The following is a 19,092-nucleotide window of genomic DNA, read 5'->3' as shown; positions in this document are numbered from 1 at the left end:
ATATAATTACTTTTCAACAGGTTATTGCCAATACAATCTCTTGAAAAGAGAAGTGTAGAGTTCCAAGTTTTAAGGAATTAATTTTCTACATTTAACTTCTATATGAAACATATTCTATCACTTGAAATTTGGCACACAGCTCTGAGGAATAAATAATTACTAGGAAAATTTATTCAGATGCATTTCCTTAAAAACTATGCCACATTTTGGTTTGGGAGAATGTTATGAATGGATAACAGGGGTTTTTTTTAGGTAAATGACAACCTGCTGAAGAATGAAACTTTGATTAGGTAATTCATGGGGATACTTATGTCCTGAAATGAGTGTCATGTCTTTGAAATGAAATAGACACTCACGGCTGTTTAAATAAGTGAAATCTGTAAAATGCCTAGAAGTGAATATGTCATTAATTTCCTGAAGCTGATACTGTATGTCATGCTAGTACTTGTCCATTTATTGGAATGCCAAGCAAGTGGGAACAAGTTGTTTCATTCATTTTCTGTGTAAGAATTTTGGGAGGCTTTCTTACCATTAAGTAGTAATTTTTCAGCCTTCCTTAGCTTGAAGTTACTGGGAATACTAGCTACTATTAGTGTTTAAATATGAGCAACTAGTTTCAAGATTTTCCTATGATAAATAAATAGTTTTATTTAATCAATTATTTTCAAAATTTGAAGTGAGAAAATTTCTGAAGTCTGAAGAAGTATTTGGATTTAAAGATTTGCATTCTTCTCTGAGTGACTGGAGAAAATGTTCACAGTCACTTGATGCTTTATTTTGCCTCAGGGTTGAAAAAAAACTATGAGAAAAATGTTTGATTGCTTCCATCTTCATTAAGGTTTCCGTGAGAATATTTAACTGCTGAATATGTGAGCAAATTTTCAGTGTTACCTAAAGGGCTTACAGTGAATTATTTGCCTCAGTCAGTTTCAGTAGACCATTCTCAGAACCCCATCCAGCCTGGCCTTGAATGCTTCCAGGAATGGGGCACCCACAGCTTCTCTGGGAAACCTGTTCCAGTGCCTCACCAGCGTTAGAGTAAAGAATTTCCTCCTAAAGCCTACTCTTTTAAGTTGGATCCATTAATCTTATCCTGTTGCTACAGATTATTGGAAAAAGTCCCTCTCCATCTTTCTTCTAGGCTCCCTTCAGGTACTGGAAGGCTGCAATTATGTTGCACCAAAGCCTTCTCTTTCCCAGCCTGGGCAATCCCAATTCTGTCAGCCTTTTGTCATAGGAGAGGTGCTCCATCCTTTTGATCAACTTGGTATTATAAACAACTCAAAACCTGGGCAGGAATGAGTGAATAAAATTCAGTTAGAACCCATTAAAATTACAAAGCAAAGGAGGGAACAGCACTGGGAGTGTGATGGGACTCCTTCTGCCTGCCTGAGGCTCCGCTCACAAAAATAGCATCTCCACCTTTTATACACTGAGATTGTATTGATGTCATTAACATTCATTAGTAGTCCTTATTTGTCCTTCTGGCACCTCCCCCAGTCTGTAGGTTTGCCCATATATGTACCCTTAGCTCCTCCTAAGGCCTGTCACTCAGTCCTTCCCTGCCTTTCATTGCTGGAGCCCTTCACATATCCTGATTGGTGGTGCATTGTTACCCTGCCAGGCCTCCCAGGAACCAGTGTCCCCACTCCCTGCTGCCTCTTATAAGGGGGAAATACGCTCCCTCCCTGATGTGTTTTTACAGCTCTGTCAGCCAGATCTGCTGGGCACTAACCACAAAAGGGGAGGGGAGCATTGAAGGGAGAACAGAAAAGGGTTCACAACTGTACTGGAACAACAAAAATACATGTCAAAAGAACTGTAAATCTCAACAGAATGTCTTCCCCCCCCCATGCTGAACAACAACTCCTTTGCATGAGCCAATCAGCACACCTTATCCATAACACTAGTGTCTCACCTCTGAGCTCACCTTAGAGTACACTCACACCAGCAGGTCAGTGTCCATCCTGTGATGAGGATCCTAGAGCTGAATGCATTACCCCAGGTGGGGGGTCTCATTATGCCACTCTCTACATCAGGAAATGGTAGACAGTATCAAAAAATACATATAGGAGGTTAGATTACTTGGGTATATAAGATGTCCCATTGTATGATGCCCTAATGAATAGAAGTGTATATTAATTTTACAGCAAATCAGAGGTTCTTATTTTTTTTTTATTCTTCTGAAGAGGTGATCTGTCATTACAAAATGTAGTCTATGTAGAAGTATAGGGACATTGTATTTCCATTTGGTCACTGCAATTAATCTGTAAATTGAAAATAATAATAGTACTTTTCTTGCCCAGCAACAACTGGGCTGTGAGATGGTTAAGACGGGAAACAACTTTTAAATTAATATTTACCACTGCAGAATGTTATGCAGCTAAAGAACAATATTTCCAGTCTCCTATTTTGTTCTTTTTTCTATCCGAGTTTAATACTATAATCTCATTTAAAATGTATTCTACATCTTGCTTTTCAGAACTAGGTCATGTTTTGGTAGTTGCATTTGTATTCAGATGTGTGACCTAGTAAGAAGTTATGTCTTTTAAACTATATTTTAAGAAAGAAGGCCATTAATTTAGCTTTACAGAGGAAATACAGTAAAGGTTAATTATGTCTTGAACAACTGGATAAACTTAGCTCTTCAGAATTGACATCCTTTGGCTTTCTTTAGTTTCTGTCAATGTCATTAAATTTAAAATCCTTACACTGCTTGTTTTGTAAAAAGCTGTAGTATCATTTTGGAATACAGCTGCAGAAGGGATTTTTCTGGAAATTAAAAGCATATTATTTATATGGGAATAATTTATAACTTCTTGCTAAATATGGGTGAGGAAGTAAGACTGCCGTAAATATGACTTTGTTTATAAATAAATGCTTAAATAAAGAGCTGAAAAAATTGAAGGAAGCCATTAGTTGCGGCCCTTAGAGCTTTAATTTGGGGAGGGGGAAATGAAAACAACCTATATTTTTAGCAGTAGTTGCTTTTACAACTAAAATTGCAAAAATATATAATTATACCAGAATTGTGGAGGTTTGTTTGGGGTTTGTCTGTGTGTGTCTGGGGATTTTGTACTTTTTTCTTTTTTTTTTTTTTTTTTTTTTTCTTCTTTTTTTTTTATAGTAAGAATTATAGGACTACTTGTGCATTATTATATTCTGCCTTGAAGCACTTTGTTACTGATGTAAGGCTGTCTTTGCCCTCAGGAAACTGGGAGAGAAAAGCCGTAATAGATCTCTTGTAACGATGCACAACAAGACAGGCCTGACTAAATTAAGTAAAATGACAGTGATTTCCAGAAGCCTTGTTTTTGAGGATTTGGGGGAAGGGGGGAAAAATCCTATCATTGTGCATCAGATCTTCAATATATATTTTATATTATGCCTCCTAATAAAGCCACGTTGTTCTTTATACTGGCTGTGGGGTCAGGGCTGTGATAGTGTGTATATGTTACCTTTTGGGATTTCAGTTGCAAAACAGACCGAGGCTATGTGTGGAGCTGAATGCAATAACCACACTCCTCAATAAAAACACCGTATTTAATAAAAATAAAAACTGAAGCTGTAGAAAGAATTTCAATTCAGCAAATACATGTAATTACTCAAATTGACATTTGGCCCCAACCTCTATTAAGTGAGGAACACCACTGATTAGCAAAGCTTTTCCAAAGAAGGTAGGCGTAAGTGCCCAAATCCCATAAGCAGGGAATAAAAATTGGAGGCTGACTTTCTTGATTACTTCTTAAAATTAATGTGTGGTCAGGCTTGTTTTTTATTTCACATTTGGAGACAAAACCCCTTACTTGTGGTCTGACAGAATCTAGATCTCAACTGAGTTAGGGTTGGATTTTTTAGATAAAATACTAGTAGTACTTGTTTTCTGTTGGTCTTGTTGCATTATAACAAAACTTACATGTCTTTGTTGAAAACATTCGATTAATTTTGATCCATAAGCTGTGATGCAACTTTAATTGTGTGCTTTTTATTTTATTCAGAGCAGATACAGTTCTTTATTTACAATTTTATTTTCATTCTTTAGTATTTCTTCTGTCCTTCAGTCATGATCAGACTTTTGCCTAAAAGAGCACACTTGTTATCCTTCAGACAAACACCTTTTCAAAAAAGTTCCTAGTTTCACTATTGAAGATTGTGCATACATGCATTTTTGGTGCTGCATTATATGCTATGGCTTAATTTTGGATGCAGCTGTCAAAAAGTGGTTTCAGAGGTCCCAAGAATGGTATCAAGATTATAAAAAATTTCACTTGATTGCTGGTCTGCTAACTGCTACCCCTCCTTCCCATTGTGAAAGCTTTTAAATAAGCAAGAATTATCATTGATGAGGTTGGTGCTGTGCCTTGTTTTACTGTTTGAATCTCTGAGGCTTCTGTGGAGCTTTGGTTAGCATTTTAAACCCTAGTTTATTAGTAACACTCAAGATTTACCGAATTTACCAAATCCATCTGTGTTTGCAGGAAATAGATCTGGCCATCAAAGATGGAGTACTCTGGTTTGGAAATCCTTTGATAAGAACTGTGGATTTCTCTCTGAGGAAATAGAGATACAAGCTGCATTTACTGGGACGCTGAATGAAATTTCAGATAGTTATCAAATTTGAAAAAGGACAAATTACAGAACAGAGTCATGCTTAACATTTGGCCTCAGGCATCATGGTCTTTCTGTCTTGCTGACACTGTGAAATATAGATTTTAGCGAAGTATTTTGCTTGCTGTGCTGTGATGTTGCCTCTTTGATTAAGTGTACAGCATAACTAATACAGTCCCTGAGTGCCAGCATTCTAAGTGTTGCTAAGATCTTGGTTGTTTTCCAATGGTAGATTTATTTCTTCTCTTGATATTGAATTAATTTAAGATGGCCTTTGATATAGTGTCTGATCGTGGTGCTGCTGTACAGCTGTGACAAAAATCAAGATAACCACAGCAGTAGCTTATTTTTTCTTCCGTTAGTTATTCCTGATGTTGTTCTGGAGGACAAGAGGCTATGCTCTGGACATGGCTCTTAAAGTTTGCTTCCATTCAGGTAACTGTATCAAAAGTAGGATGGATGCTACTCACTTAGATGGTTTATTGAGATCAGCATAGCTAGTTTGCACTGTGTTAAAACAGGCCTCCAATATCACTTGCTGTCCAGGGCTTCCATTCCCTCTCCAGGGGAGCCACATGTTTGATGTGTTGCTAACAGTATCCTTTCCTCACCCTGTTCAGGTTTGAAATTGCATGTTTCAATTGCTGAATGAGAAAGAACAGTTTGTTAGCTCTTTGCTTTGCATGTCTTCGTCTCTGGCTCTGTTCCTTGAACATATTGTTATTCAAAGGGTAGCAACTCCTTATATGGTACTGAAAGCATAAAGTTTCTCTTCTACTGGAGAAATCCTAATCTCACTGATTGGGCCAAGCACGAAGCTTTGACTTCAGGATTGTCAAAACTTGTAGTGAACGCACCTGTTGCCTAGGTAGGTACTGGCCTGATGATATTACTAAGCTAGTGTAAAAAAAATGCTTACTGTGAAATGTTAGGGAGTGTTTCTTCTGTGGTGTTCTGTAAATGAACTGCTTGAAACTATTACTTGGTAAATTATGCTAATTTAGAATTAAAATATTTTAGCAGTAGACTGGAGAATGTATTGTATCAAACAAGAGTGCTAGTAATAATAGAGTATGTGTTATCTTCATACTGTAAATTAGACAAGTAGAAAATAAAAAAATAAAAACCATATCTAATTTGATTCTCCTAACAGCCAGAGGTTATACTAGAGACTGTAGTTGTTTGTGTAGATTATATAGAGACTATAGTTTGAATTTTGTTTTGTGTGCTCTTTAAGAGAGGAAAAAAACCTTACCTAGAAACAGAATGTAAAAATGTAACTAAATTCATTTTATCCTTTGTGTTTTGTAAATTCACTGCTTGATTATGTGCTGTGCTGTTTTTGTGAGAGTAATAAGTTCTTAAATATACTTAGTAAGAGTAAAAAAGACAAGAAATAATTTTCATTTTTCTTTTATCCAAAGCTTTCATTCATTTGCACAGAAAGTGGAATCTGTCATCTAGATTTTACTTCGTTATTGTCTTACTTTTACTTCATTATTGTCTTATGAATAAGACTGCAAGAGGGAACGTGCAGAAGAAACTGAAAAATTTATTTATCTGACTGAGAGATGATTGAAATATCCAAATGATTTCCTGTAGTCCAAGAAAATCATGGAAGAGTTGGATACAGAAAACAGTAGCTGAAGGAATTAATTAAACCACCTCTTTAATTCCCATTAGTTTCCCAGTTTCTGTTTCTATTATCAACAATGTAGAACACACTGTTTCTCTTACTTGTCCATAATAAAGTACTAAATAGAAAATTTTAAAATAAAGACTATAATATTCCTTTATTAAAGTTGGAACTTCTTTTTCAATTCAAAAATACATTGTTTCTATGTCGTGTATAAGAGTGAATGATTAATGGAGGAAATTGGGAAATTAATTAATAGGCTTGAGTGAGATGCTTTAGCCTCTGTCAAAATAAATGGAAGAAAAACTTTATTCATTCCTTTTGCTTAATAATCAGCTGTAATGTGCAGTAACCATTTTCATTAAAAAGCAAAATTTCTTTACAAACGCTAAGAATATTTTTATGCAGCTCTTTACTGTTATTGATTGTCTTCCTGAACTTTGAAGGAAGGTATTAAAGCAAAGACTGTAATGTTCAAGTCTATCAACAGTTGTAGTCTATTAAGCTTCTTATCTAAAGCACAGGAATTAGAGGATACCTAAAAGCCTTTCAAAGTTGTAACTAGCAAATGTATGGCACAGAATTCTGTGTTCAGACTTTAAAGTGTGGTAGTTTTTGCAGATGGATATCTTTTTGAAACATGTGAAGATACAGAAATTAATTGAATAATTACTTTGTCATTATTTTTGCACTTATGAGAGGTAAAGCTTTGTAACATTTAATTACTTGCCCCGTGCAAAAATGGTTTGACCAATCTTCTTTATCCTGAAGTCCATGTAGGAAGATTTGACAGTCTCTCTCAGCTGCTTTCAAATGTTGCTGCATATGCTGGTTGGTTTTCTTAGTGTTACAAACAGAACTCATTGCCAAGGTTATATGCCATCACAGTGTTGTTCTTCAGGAAAAGGTCCCCAAAAATGAAATCAAGATACAGTGCCATGTTGTAATAATTTTTCTGATTTCCTTTGGCATAAATGTTAAATGTAAGTTTGTGATCATAATGCTCCTAGTATAAAGAATATTCCAGTTATCAGAACTGCATATGGACTGCCTTTACTTGCCACTCAATGGGCATAGCTTATGCCTTTTATACTCCACCCTTTTTTAAAGTTAAAAGTTCTTAGTTTTTATAATCAATAGCCACATCACCAAGAGACATCAAGAATCTGGGTAATGAAGACATGGAAGAGAAATTTATTCTGAGTTACAAAATAAGAATATTTAGGTATAAACTTAATTATTTTAAAAACAAAATAAAAATCCATTTCCAGTTATTATGCAAGCTAGACATAGTTTCAAATAATCATTATTGCTGATTCAAAATTCTTATTTATGTCTGTGACCTTTTGAAAATTCTTCTATAACTTGTAACCAGACAACTTGGACATTTTGGGTTCATAAAGAAGCTCTATAAAGTAACAGATCTCAAAGCTTTCAGTGCTGTTGTAGGAATCAGCCCATAGACTTGCAGTGTTATATGGGTTTGAGCCATTTTTATTTGAAATATGCAGTAAAGATAAATGGGATGTAAGTAAGTGCATTGTTTTGTATTAACAGAACTAAAATTTGTGATTCTTTATTTGACATTCTCACTCTTAAGATATGACTCTTTTTTCCTCTTTCTTGCTTTCCTGATGGGTGACCTTGAATCATGGACTCTATCTACACATATGCACTTCATGGTATTTAAACATTTTGGGGGCATGTGACCATTCTTTTTATTAATTTGAAGTTTTCCTTGTTACTATATTCAAATAAATGTACTGAGAAATGAAGAGGGAGCTTTCTTATCTGCAGATTAAAATTTGTCCTTGGAGAAGTTCTGGAACAAAAGTGAAAACTGAACTATTACTGGGCACACAAGGGACAAGAGAGTCATAAGGTATAGTCATAAGATGTAGTGAGAGGAGGGAAATGTTGCTTAACCAGTCTGACAACCTATGATGAAATGAGTAATTTGTTAGATGAAAAGCAGGCAGTGGATATTGTCTACCCTGACTTCACTAAGGCTTTTGACAGTACCAACTGACAGTTGTAAAATTTTTGTGGAGTAAGTGGTGAGTATGGACTAGATAAAAAGGCAGTGAAATGGATCGAAAATTGTCTCCATGAATGAGTCCAGACTCATCAGCATGCTGTGCATCAGCAGCATGAAGTCTGCTTGGAGGCCCCTAGCCAGCGTGTATCCCAGGGGCAGCGCTGAGTTCAGTCCTGTTCAGCACCTTTAATGGTCTGGATGATGGGATAGAGTCTAGTCTCAGCAAGTTTGCTGCTGGTGTAAAATCATAAGGAATGGGCTATGCTACCATTCAGAGGGAACTCAGCAAGCTGGAGAAATAGACTAACCTTTGTAGAACCTCAATAATTTCTACAAAGGAAAATGCAAACAACCTCATGCACCAGGTACGTGATGAGGGTACTAATGGAAAAGCAGTAGCACAAGAAAGCCCTGCAGGTTTGGGCGGGTCACCAAGTTGAATGTGAGATAGCACTGTGCCCTTGTGGCAAGGAAGAAGAGTGGTATCCTGGGCTTCATTAGGATGAGTGTTTCCAGGAGTTGAGGGAGGTGATCCTTTTGCTCTCATCAGCACAGGTGAAGCCACTGCTGACTACTATGGCTAGTTCTAGGCTCATCAGTGAAAGACAGAGCTACTGGAAAGTCCAGTGAAAGTCCCTGAAGGTGATAAATGCTCCAGAGCATCTCTTCGGTGAGAAAAGGTTGAGCAAGCAAGGACTAGAGAAGAGAAGGCTCACAAGGTGATCTCAGCAATATATGAGGGTGTTAGAAGACAAAGCTAGGCTATGTCTGGTGGTGTCTAGTGACAGGACCAGAGGCAGTGGACACAAACTGGAACAGAAGAGATTCTCCCTGGGCATCAGAAAGTCCTTATTCACTGTGAAGGGGACTGAGCATTGATACAGGTTGTGGAGTCTCCCTCTTTAGAGATTGTCGAAAGCCACCTGGACATGAACTTGAGCAACCTGTTCAAGGTGATGCTGGTTGAGCAGACAGGCTGGACAAGGTGAACCCCAGAGATCTCTTTCAGCCTTGACCATTCTGTGACTTAAGGGTTTCTCATGTGCTGCAGACATAGGCAGATATTTGCCACATTTTTCTTAATTTGCTAGAATTAAATAACAAATTGTGGAACTGTTAATTTCTTCTGCAATTTATAGTATACTTTGCTCTAGTAATCCCTTTAATACTGACAGTATTAAAGGGATATTTTTATACAATTTATACAATTCATCCTCCTGGCTTTATGTTTTATGAAATCCATTATTCAAAAGGAAAAATGACTTGCTGGAAATGTCCCCTGAAGTTGCTTGTCCTAGTAAAATGTTCACTGATCAACCTTATTTATCAAATAATCAGAAATGCGCATGTGGAATAAAGAGCTTGGACAATCTATTTCTTTGTTCTATGGCAATCCAGTTGTGCTGTTATTTAAAACTGAATTCTATAGCTATTTCTGTCTTAGGTGGGTGCTCACAGCTTTTGAGGCAAGTAGAGTATGCTCACTAATTCCTTTTCAGTTTATTTCTGGGAAAAAAGAATTCTTCTGTTCATAATTAAAGACAAGTCAGGGGTTTGAATCTGGTAGGTACTAGAAGTAGTGACAAGCTTCTGGTTTATATCTGAATAGCTGTTCTTTCTGAAGGTTGGTTGCCAGAGGTCCCTGAATTAAGATGAGAAAGGATCAAAAAGGACCTTTTTTGAACATTGTCTGGGTATAGGACAACACAGGAATAGCAAGGGAAGTTAAGGTGGCTATCTTTCATTTTAATGTTTTGTATCAAATGCATAAAAAGTCAGGCTTTAAACTGAGGCTTTATTTGAATGTTTGTAGGTACCAAATTCTGCTATAATTAGTTGAATTGAAAATATTTGCTCTGCTCTGTAAAAAATGCTTCAAAAATAGAAGTTAATTATATCTAAGGGTCTGAATAGGATTTTTGCATTGTTAGGGCTTGAGTGGGTTTTCATGGAATTTTCTGATTCATGGGAATCATGATGTGTTTACTGCAGTAACATTGAAGACCTCTTACTTTTAGAGAAACTGAATTCTGTCTATCAGATTTTAGTTCTTTAATGATGACTCCTTCATCTTAGCTAAAGGAAGGGAGTAGTGCAGGTATTCTTCAGGTTGTCTGTAACAGCTGCCAAGCTACAAACAGGTGATTCTCATACACTTCATTGACACTTGAATAGTCTAAATCTCAAAATCTTGTGTCTAGCTCAGAAATGTTTTTTTTTTTTCCCGTTTGTATCTGTATGTGGTACAGTTGCTTACAGAAAATCTTGCATGTATAATTTTGTTTAGCAAGCATGGCAAACACTCCAAAGAGGTTGGTCTTTTTGAATTTCATATATTCTTAATTTATAATTCCTTTTCCTGCATGTTGAATACTTTAGGTTAATCAGGTTGAACAAATTCATGCAGGTTGATCAGAAACATAGATCACAAAGTCTGGAATTCTGGACAACCATATTATTCCTCCTCTCCCTGTTTCAGGAGCTCACAGTAAGAAATGAGCATTAGTGATAGGTCTTCCTTTGAGTAATTGGACATCAGCTGAAAAAAGTGGTTTTTTGCCTGTTATGTGAAATCTACTGTATATAATGTTTCATAAAAGCAAGGCTACTTTCATGTGTAAATTGTTGCTGTTTTGGTTTTACCATTCTTCATATTTCCTTCTTCCTTACTATGGAAAGTAGGTTTTTCCTTGTTGATCAAGTCATTTTTTTTTTGTCAATAATGAGAAACTGAGGTTGTGCGGGAATAAAAAAAGGTTGCTTGAGAGTGACAAGGAAAGTGTCACATATAATCCTCCCAGCTATTATCTTATGTATCTGTAATTTTATAAGAACTTTCTTAATAAATTAGTCAGAAGACTAAATAGTCATTTATGATTCAGGTCAGTAGAGTCCAGGCAGTTTCTGCTTTCTATTTGGGGAATGTCAGTATCCACAATAGTATGAATCAGCTGTGTGGGCGTTATGGCACACATCTGAGAAAATATTTAGTGGTCAAGTCCTCCAGACTAGGTGCCTATATTCATATGCTGGCCTGTTGTTTGTCATATCACGGTCTCTAAGCAGAAAGGAAATCCCTTGTTAGTCACCAGCACTAGACATCATGTGGAAAGTCACTTGAAGATGAAATAACAATTACCTGCTCAGAACAATTGTGATTCTTTGAAATTACTTACATGTGTTTTTATGTGCTTTATTGCAAAGTGCTCCCCCTGTGACATTCTGTAGTCATGGAAAAATTGTGGGAGTAAAGTTTACTTTATTCTTTCAGTACATCTTTAAGTAATGAAGAGTCACAGGAAAGTAGGAGGTATCCCAATACTACAAGATGCTGCCTGTCTGTCTAATCTAAAACTACATGTGACATGTCTGTTTACCAGGGATGTATTCCTGAAGTGGAGCTGAAGGTTCACAGTTACTGCAGAGTAGCACACAGGTTCATCTTTTTATATTGCTATATGACATATTTTCTGTTTTGTTTGAGCTGTTTATGGGTTTGGTTTAGCTGTCTAATGTTACCAAGTTTATTTTCCCTTATTGCAGTTATTCAGTTTACCTGTTGGTCACTCCACCTATATCATGTCTTGAATGGCCGGTAAACACCCTTTTTTACAGGTTTTGTCAGCTTCTGTGCTAATAGATTCTTCCTCAAACAACTTAATACATAAAATTTATTTTGGTCTGCTTGTTCACATTTGTCTTCTCTTCAGCTAGAAGTCACTGCTCCTGTGGTCTCGAATATAGGGACATGTTTTTGTCTTATTTCTGGCTCTGTTGGTGACATAACAGAAACTGAATTGGACCCTCCTATTTCTTTACTGTACTTAGAACCTTACTTTTCTGTAATATAATTTAGTGTTGATCTTACGTTAGGATATGACTACTGGCATTTGCTTGGGATGTGTTTTATGTGCAAAATAGAACTGTATTTACAGAATAAGCAGCATGTTTGACATTATAATAGATGTGTGAAGTAGTCCTTTCTGAATTAATTGTGTGAACTACCTTATTATTTAATGTCCTTCATACTCCACACTTTCGTGTACTATGGTAACTTAGTGAAATTCTGTAAATAAAGTGTAATGCTGCTCATTACTTAGTCTTTTTTAACCCTTTCTAACAACATTCATCTTTATATATACACGATCTACTAATTTCTGTGTTGTACTCTTTCATTTAGTTTAGCTAATCTATTTCTTTAATATATAAACTCCTTTTTTATTTCAAATCTGCAGCTCATGATTGCACCCTAATAAACTGCTATCACATCTAGAATTTAGATCTAATAAGTGGTAGTACAACAATTGCCTGAAATTTATATCATGTTATTTGAACTTTAACAAAAATGTGGAATGTTAATGTATAAAGCCGCTAGGCCTCTTGGCAAATCTTTAAATATTTTTTTTTTTTATCACTCACAGCAATGAGCCTTGCCAGGTAGAATCATCGTGGAGACTGACCTGTCTATATGTGTAATTTATTGTTCCTAAAATTTGCATGCATATAACTGAATTAAGCCTACAGGGCATTATTTTTCAAACATCATGTGTGGTTTTGTTATGGGCTCAACAGTTTTGGCAGCTGTACATTAAAGTCATGCAGATAAATGTGATCAAGTGTTTCTTATACTACAAAATACTAATTCTCCAAGAAGCTTTACCCTTGTTAACAAGTTCTAGTAGCCTAGAAACTCAGTTTACTGAGTGATTACAAGTGATTACTAGCTTTCTTCTGTGCTAGTTTTTCTGATGCTTCACAAGAACATGTTAAAAGGATTAATTTCTTAAATTCATTTAATAGATAGACACAAGGCTATTACAGGGAATTTGTCTTTTGCCTTTCATTCATTGTCAGCTCATGTCAGGCGATCTTTCCAAATTAATATTGGGAAGCAATGATTCTAACATACATTATCAAACTGCTTTTTATCCCCTTAGATTATGATTTTTTGATTATTTCATGATAGGAGTGCTGGCTGTAATTCTTGAAACCAAGCTGTTTTATAATACTTATTTTGTAACTTCCATGTAACTATTCCATGTGTAATAGTCTACTTGAATTGCACCATATCTAATTCCGGAAGTTTCTTATCTTAGGAAAGTATTCTGCCTTGGAGTACTGCAAAAGCCATGCAAATAGTGCTCAAGATACTGTTTGCTAGTCTCTGATAAATGGAACATTCATACAGGCAACTGCTGGAAACGGCAGTTAATGTTAACAATGACCCTGCCTTCATGTTCAGGCAAACTATTTTTTATTTACCCCTGGCAAAGCCATATTTCTTTAAGAGAAAGGCTAACTGTATCAACTAGCCAAATTACAAGACTGTTTGGCAAATTGGTTGTGTTGACAGGGTTATAAGTTTCTGTCAGCAACCGGGCCCTGCTGGAAATGAGAGTTGCCTTTTCACATAACTAAGAAGAAGAAGTAAATAGAGAAAGAGCAGATTTTCTACTGTTCTTCTGTCTCCTGTGCCTTCTGTGGCAGATGGCAGGTATAATGGATACCTTGAGCTCTTTTAAGTCACTGAAAGAACTCTTGCAAATAGTAATCAGTAGCCTCTTTTGGTGCTGAAATTGATTCAGATAATCACTATTAATCATGATCTAAACCAGCACCCCAGGGCCTTTGTTTCAAAGCATCTGTTAGAATCTTGAAAAGCATTGCTAAGTTTTTGTGCTTTTTTTAAAGACAATTGGATTTTCATTAGTTGTTAATCATAAAAGCAGGTCAATTTGCAGCTAAAATAACCTTTGTTTAATTATGTATTTGTTTGTTACCTAATGAGAGGCTACAGGCTTGTATGAATTGTCATGCTGATGTATACCAATATTTAATTGATTCATTTGTTAAATGAAGTTATCTGAAGTTTATTTGTCTGACAGGAAAAAGGTAAGCTAGGTAGCACAATTTCTAAATCTAGAACTAGGTAGTTCACTAGGAAGAGTTCTAAATAATACATTAAATTAATATTGTCACATTATCCTAGATTTGAAAAGGAAATAAGTATTTTTAAGTCTTTCTTGCATCATTTTCATTTATATGTTGACAGAGGAGTTTTTTCTCTTCTATTTCTGGCTAAGACTGAATGAGCTGGTAACTGAATTCAATTAGCTGAAGTATTTAAACAAAGAAAATGTTCTTTTTAACATCTGCAGAAAAAGCTGTTGCTGTTAGGAGCTGGTTTAACATTTCAACAAGTTGTACACCCAAGTGTACAGCTAATGAATTACTTTTGGCTATCTTTGAAACTTTAATAGCAACAATGTATTACTGGACTACTCTTTGAGTATATATTAAAATATGTAGGTAGTGGTAACTCTTACACTAATTATAATTAAAGCTGTAACACACAAGTTTATTATTAAAATGAAACTGCATTTTTCATTAAACTTTGAGTGGTGAGGAGGGATAAAGAGAACCTGATATCACAGAAGGTGAAAAGCAGTATTTTAAGCTGATTGTTTAAATGGATTTCCTGTGTCAGAACACTGATGATAAATTACATACAAACCATGCCATGCTTGCACAGGCCTCTAGAGTCCTGCTACCTGTCATACGTACTGGCAGTATGTGTATCTGTTTGTCAGACTTAAGACTTTCCCACCTCTATTAAGCCGTTAGCTGCTGCTTTACAGAAGAAAAGGGGGAATAATGGTGGCCACTGTTACCAGTGGTGGTCTGGGAATGTCAAGACACAGAGAACTTCTAGCTGTGAAAGCATCACAGGCATGTCATACATGCATACATCCATCACTATTTCACTGGGGACTCTTTGTATAACTGCTCTGTCTAGATCTGCTATCTGTGTTCTAGAAGTTTACTTTTCAGATTTTTGTCAAAAGTGAGCAGAAGCCAGAGAAGGACATGGAAACGTATTCAAGCACAGAGGCATAGTAAGGCTAAATTTTTTTTGCCAACGTGTTGCTGATCAATTTTTAGTCACAGTGTACTTTCTGAAACTTTTTTCCCATACTGTGACTATAGAATGAGCAAAATGCAATGAAATCACATTCCAGAGGTGTTCTTTATGAGGTTGTTGTTAATCGATACTTTCTTTTTCAGCTAATCTGCCTGTACCTACTATTGCTGCAATAGATGGAACTGCCTTAGGTGGTGGCCTAGAACTTGCGTTAGCCTGTGATATACGAGTGGCAGGTAGGTCTGAATGCTGCCATGGAATAGAGCAGTTATTAGTGTTACAGCTGACTTGATTAATCTGTCTGTTGGCGACAATCTCAGAAAACTTACTTTGTATTTGACATTGTTTATAACCTGTTATTTTGAAGGACTTTAGCAGAAACCTGTCTAAATACTTGGTGATCTTTCATTTAAAACAACCTTTTTAGCTTGACTGGTTTTATTAAATGTTTATTCGATTCTTCCGAACCTAATTTTATCAGTTTTGCCAGAAAGGTCATACAATTCTTTTTGTTTTTCCTTATTTTTTTTAATTCTTGTGCATTTGAAGTGCTCTAGATGGAGATACGATTTTATCTAAAAAGGGTGAAGGGAAAGAACAAAAGTTACTAGTGGGTGTATTACTACATAAGAAATTAAATTATAAAAGTGACAACAATTCTTGAAAATAGGAACCTTGAGCTAATAAGCTATCAGAACTGTAAAGCAGATTGATAGAAAGTAAATGGAAACTTCGTCCTGAGCAATTGTCAGTAGCTTAGGATTTATAAAGTTATTTGACCTTAGAGAATATTCTGTCACCTAAAAAATTCAGATAATCAGATACAGAATTTTATCCCATTCTGAGATGTTAAGCAATAACAGCAGTTTTCTTTTATTACTTTCCATTTGGAAGCAAGTCTCTGTTACTCACTGTAATTGCTTAGTCGCTATGTGAAAATTAATAAAGTATTGTATTTGCCTTGATGGAAATAGTTGGATCTTTCACTAAAGCAGATCAGTTGAATCTATTTGAAGCTTTTTAAATAAACAAATGCTTTAAAATATGATTTACTGTTCTTTTTGAAGAAAATGTAATGTATTAGCAAACTTCTAGGTCATCATTACTTATTTTTTGGTAGATTTTTGTCGCCTCTACATTATAGTAAGAACTCCTTTACGTTCTTTTTTTTAGCATCTTCTGCTAAAATGGGCCTAGTTGAAACAAAGTTGGCGATCATTCCAGGTGCAGGTATGAATGTTTTGCTTTTGTCACCACGGATAACTAAATAACATATGTACTTAGTAATAGATTTTGAATTGCTTATGGATTTCTGCTTATTTTTATATTTGTATTAAGTATTATAGCATGTGTTGCAGCTTATTGCTTGCAATATTTACCAAAATTAATTAAAAAGTGTTTTTCTTATTTTCAGGATAAATATATTATATTTTAAAACATATTGTATATGTTATATGATATATTATGTTTTTTAACCAAGTCTTCATTAACTAAGTCAACATTGAGTGATTCTGTAAGTGACATTTAATATGTTGATCTGAAGGCTGAATAATTTTGCTAAGGGTCAAGCAAGGAAGAAGGATTAGCTATCACTGTAAAAAAAACAATTATTTGAATTCAGATCCACTTTTACGTAACATTTGGTACTTTAGGATTCAAAATCTGTTTTCAAGCTGCTTGTGTATTGGTTGTAAAGAGTTGAAGAACTGAAAGTATAGCTGTGGATAAAACTGTTATCTTGCCAAGATATTTTGAGTAAAAAATTTCTTTTATATTTGGAAGGCCAGTTGACCTACTTTTTGTAGACTCAAGGTGAAGGAAAGTTACATAATAAATAATTTTCAAGGCGTTGTTACAAATCTTTTGGTTTTATTTTTTGTATAAATCCTTGCTACTTGAATTAAGATATTTGCTGCTCTGGGAAAAGAGCAATTTCTGGGAAAAAAAGTGCATTCCTGTGATTTCTGGCCTTCATTTCTGGGAGTTCTTGGAAACTTTATAGCGTTTCTTCATTCCAGCTTTCTTTATAATGGGTGGAAGCTTTTCTGATAGCACTTCATCCAGTTCTAATGGATACCATTGCAGGTCACATAAAAAAACAGTAAAAACAACCATAATGGGCATAGTGGTATGAACTTTGTGTATAAAACTGTCCCATCCTATGACTAATCTGGATAATTATTGACAATTTCAATTGCTATATTGTTTTGATTATTGTTGAGATATGATTTCAATCAACACTTCCTGTGGTCAGAGCTACATTTTACATAAGGAAAACAGTTATGTTTGATGTCTGGTTTCTTTTCAGTGGTGGATAGAGATAATAATGCAGGGGATTTTAAAGATGTATTTACTGGGAGTCATGAAATAATATGCTTTGGCAATCAGTCCCAGTGAAGAAAGACAGAAATGTTTGTTGTTTATCTTTATTGTCAGTTTTTGCTCACTGTCCTACCACTCCCCTCCTTTCCTAAGTAATTCTGTAGAACCGTACTGGAAACATACTCTCCAGTTCATGAAATTTAGCTCAAATTCTCCATATATTTTATCTATTTTTTCAACTGGTTTAGGTTGTCTCATTTCCCTGTGGTCAGTTAATTGTAGATGTTTCAAATCTATGTGCTGTTACCTTAAAATGCTAGTTAGCTGACTCATTATCAGTTTTTCAGAATATTTTACTGCTACTCAACGACTGAGGTTAGATGATATTTTTTTTTTCCCTCATCCTAAAATACTGATTCAGGTGTATGTCTTCAGCTCTTTGGAAATGTGACAAATTTAATCGTGTTACATTGACTTTTCAACTTACAATGTTTTGGAGTATGTTCAGTGATGAATGTTTTTCCCTATTCATATCAGCCTTCTGACAACTATTTTTGTTGCACTTATTTGATCTAATCACAACTATTTCCTGATCAGACTTTGTTTGCACCAGTTCTGGTGAGCAATGACAGTGTTTCAGCCCTTTTTGCTTCTTGTCGTCCAAATAGTAATTGATTGTGCCTTTTGTCATCAGAAAGTGAAGAGTGAGTGAAGGAATTTTGCAGATGTTATTTAGGTAGAGAAGCCACACACTTGAACCATAGGCTCCATGGATTAATGGAATATTTTCCAAGAGTCTTTATTTAAAGCTGCATTGAGCCAAAACAGAACTGCTGAGTGGAGCTGAAAAGTGAGCTGTTGCTCTTAGGAGGCCTACATCGATTTCTGCTGCCATCTAGTACTCCTGAAATCTGCTGGCAAACTGAGTTGCTTTTTTGCAACTCAGTACTAGTACCATGGTACTAGGTCTCTGTACCATGGCAAGCTACTGTTTTTATTCTGTTCTGTTAGCTACCAGGAGTGTGTGATAGATGTAAAATTTTAACTTGGGTGATAATTAATGGGTGGGTGTTTGAGGCTATGTGGGAAACATATTTTTATACTGTGAGGGTTTGCCGCCTTAAAACCCCCGAAATTTAGAATCGAAGAGCTGTGTTTGAGGATTGTTACTAGAATTTAGTAGTATTAAAATATAGATCTAGAGCCTATCACCTGTTGTGTTTTGGACCTTGTTGTATATTATGGTTTATTCCATTCTTAATGAAGTGTGGTTATCACAAGACACAGTGAGGTACTGTGAGTACTAGGGGTTTTTTGTGTAGGAAAAAAACCAGTGTAAGACTGAAATTTAGGTAATCATAGTGCATTTTCCTTATCTATGAAAGTATTAATTCTTTGCTTTTAAAATCATCCTTATGGTCTCTGTTGCAGTACTTACTTTAAAGCTGAAAAACATTTTCTATTTTGGATGAGAAAGATATCAAGGGAATTTCTGCATATGAAAAACTCACACAGAATGCGTTCTTGCTAACAGCAGTAGTTGTCCAATTCAGCCAAGCGTAAAGG

The 19,092-nt window shown here is 35.5% G+C and overlaps 1 protein-coding gene across 2 annotated transcripts in view; it reads left to right on the top strand.

The window, feature by feature from the left end:
• Positions 1 to 19,092, top strand: part of AUH (AU RNA binding methylglutaconyl-CoA hydratase) — a 105,418-nt gene that overhangs the window by 38,735 nt on the left and 47,591 nt on the right. For both annotated transcript variants that reach the window (XM_066340055.1, XM_066340054.1), the window contains exons 5-6: positions 15,348 to 15,440; positions 16,378 to 16,434. In XM_066340055.1, coding sequence (XP_066196152.1) covers positions 15,348 to 15,440; positions 16,378 to 16,434 — 150 coding nt within the window. The remainder of the gene's footprint in view (positions 1 to 15,347; positions 15,441 to 16,377; positions 16,435 to 19,092) is intronic.

The sequence above is a fragment of the Sylvia atricapilla genome, chromosome Z (genome assembly GCF_009819655.1).
Source record: "Sylvia atricapilla isolate bSylAtr1 chromosome Z, bSylAtr1.pri, whole genome shotgun sequence".
Lineage (NCBI taxonomy): Eukaryota > Metazoa > Chordata > Aves > Passeriformes > Sylviidae > Sylvia > Sylvia atricapilla.
This window is presented reverse-complemented; position numbering and strand designations above follow the sequence as displayed.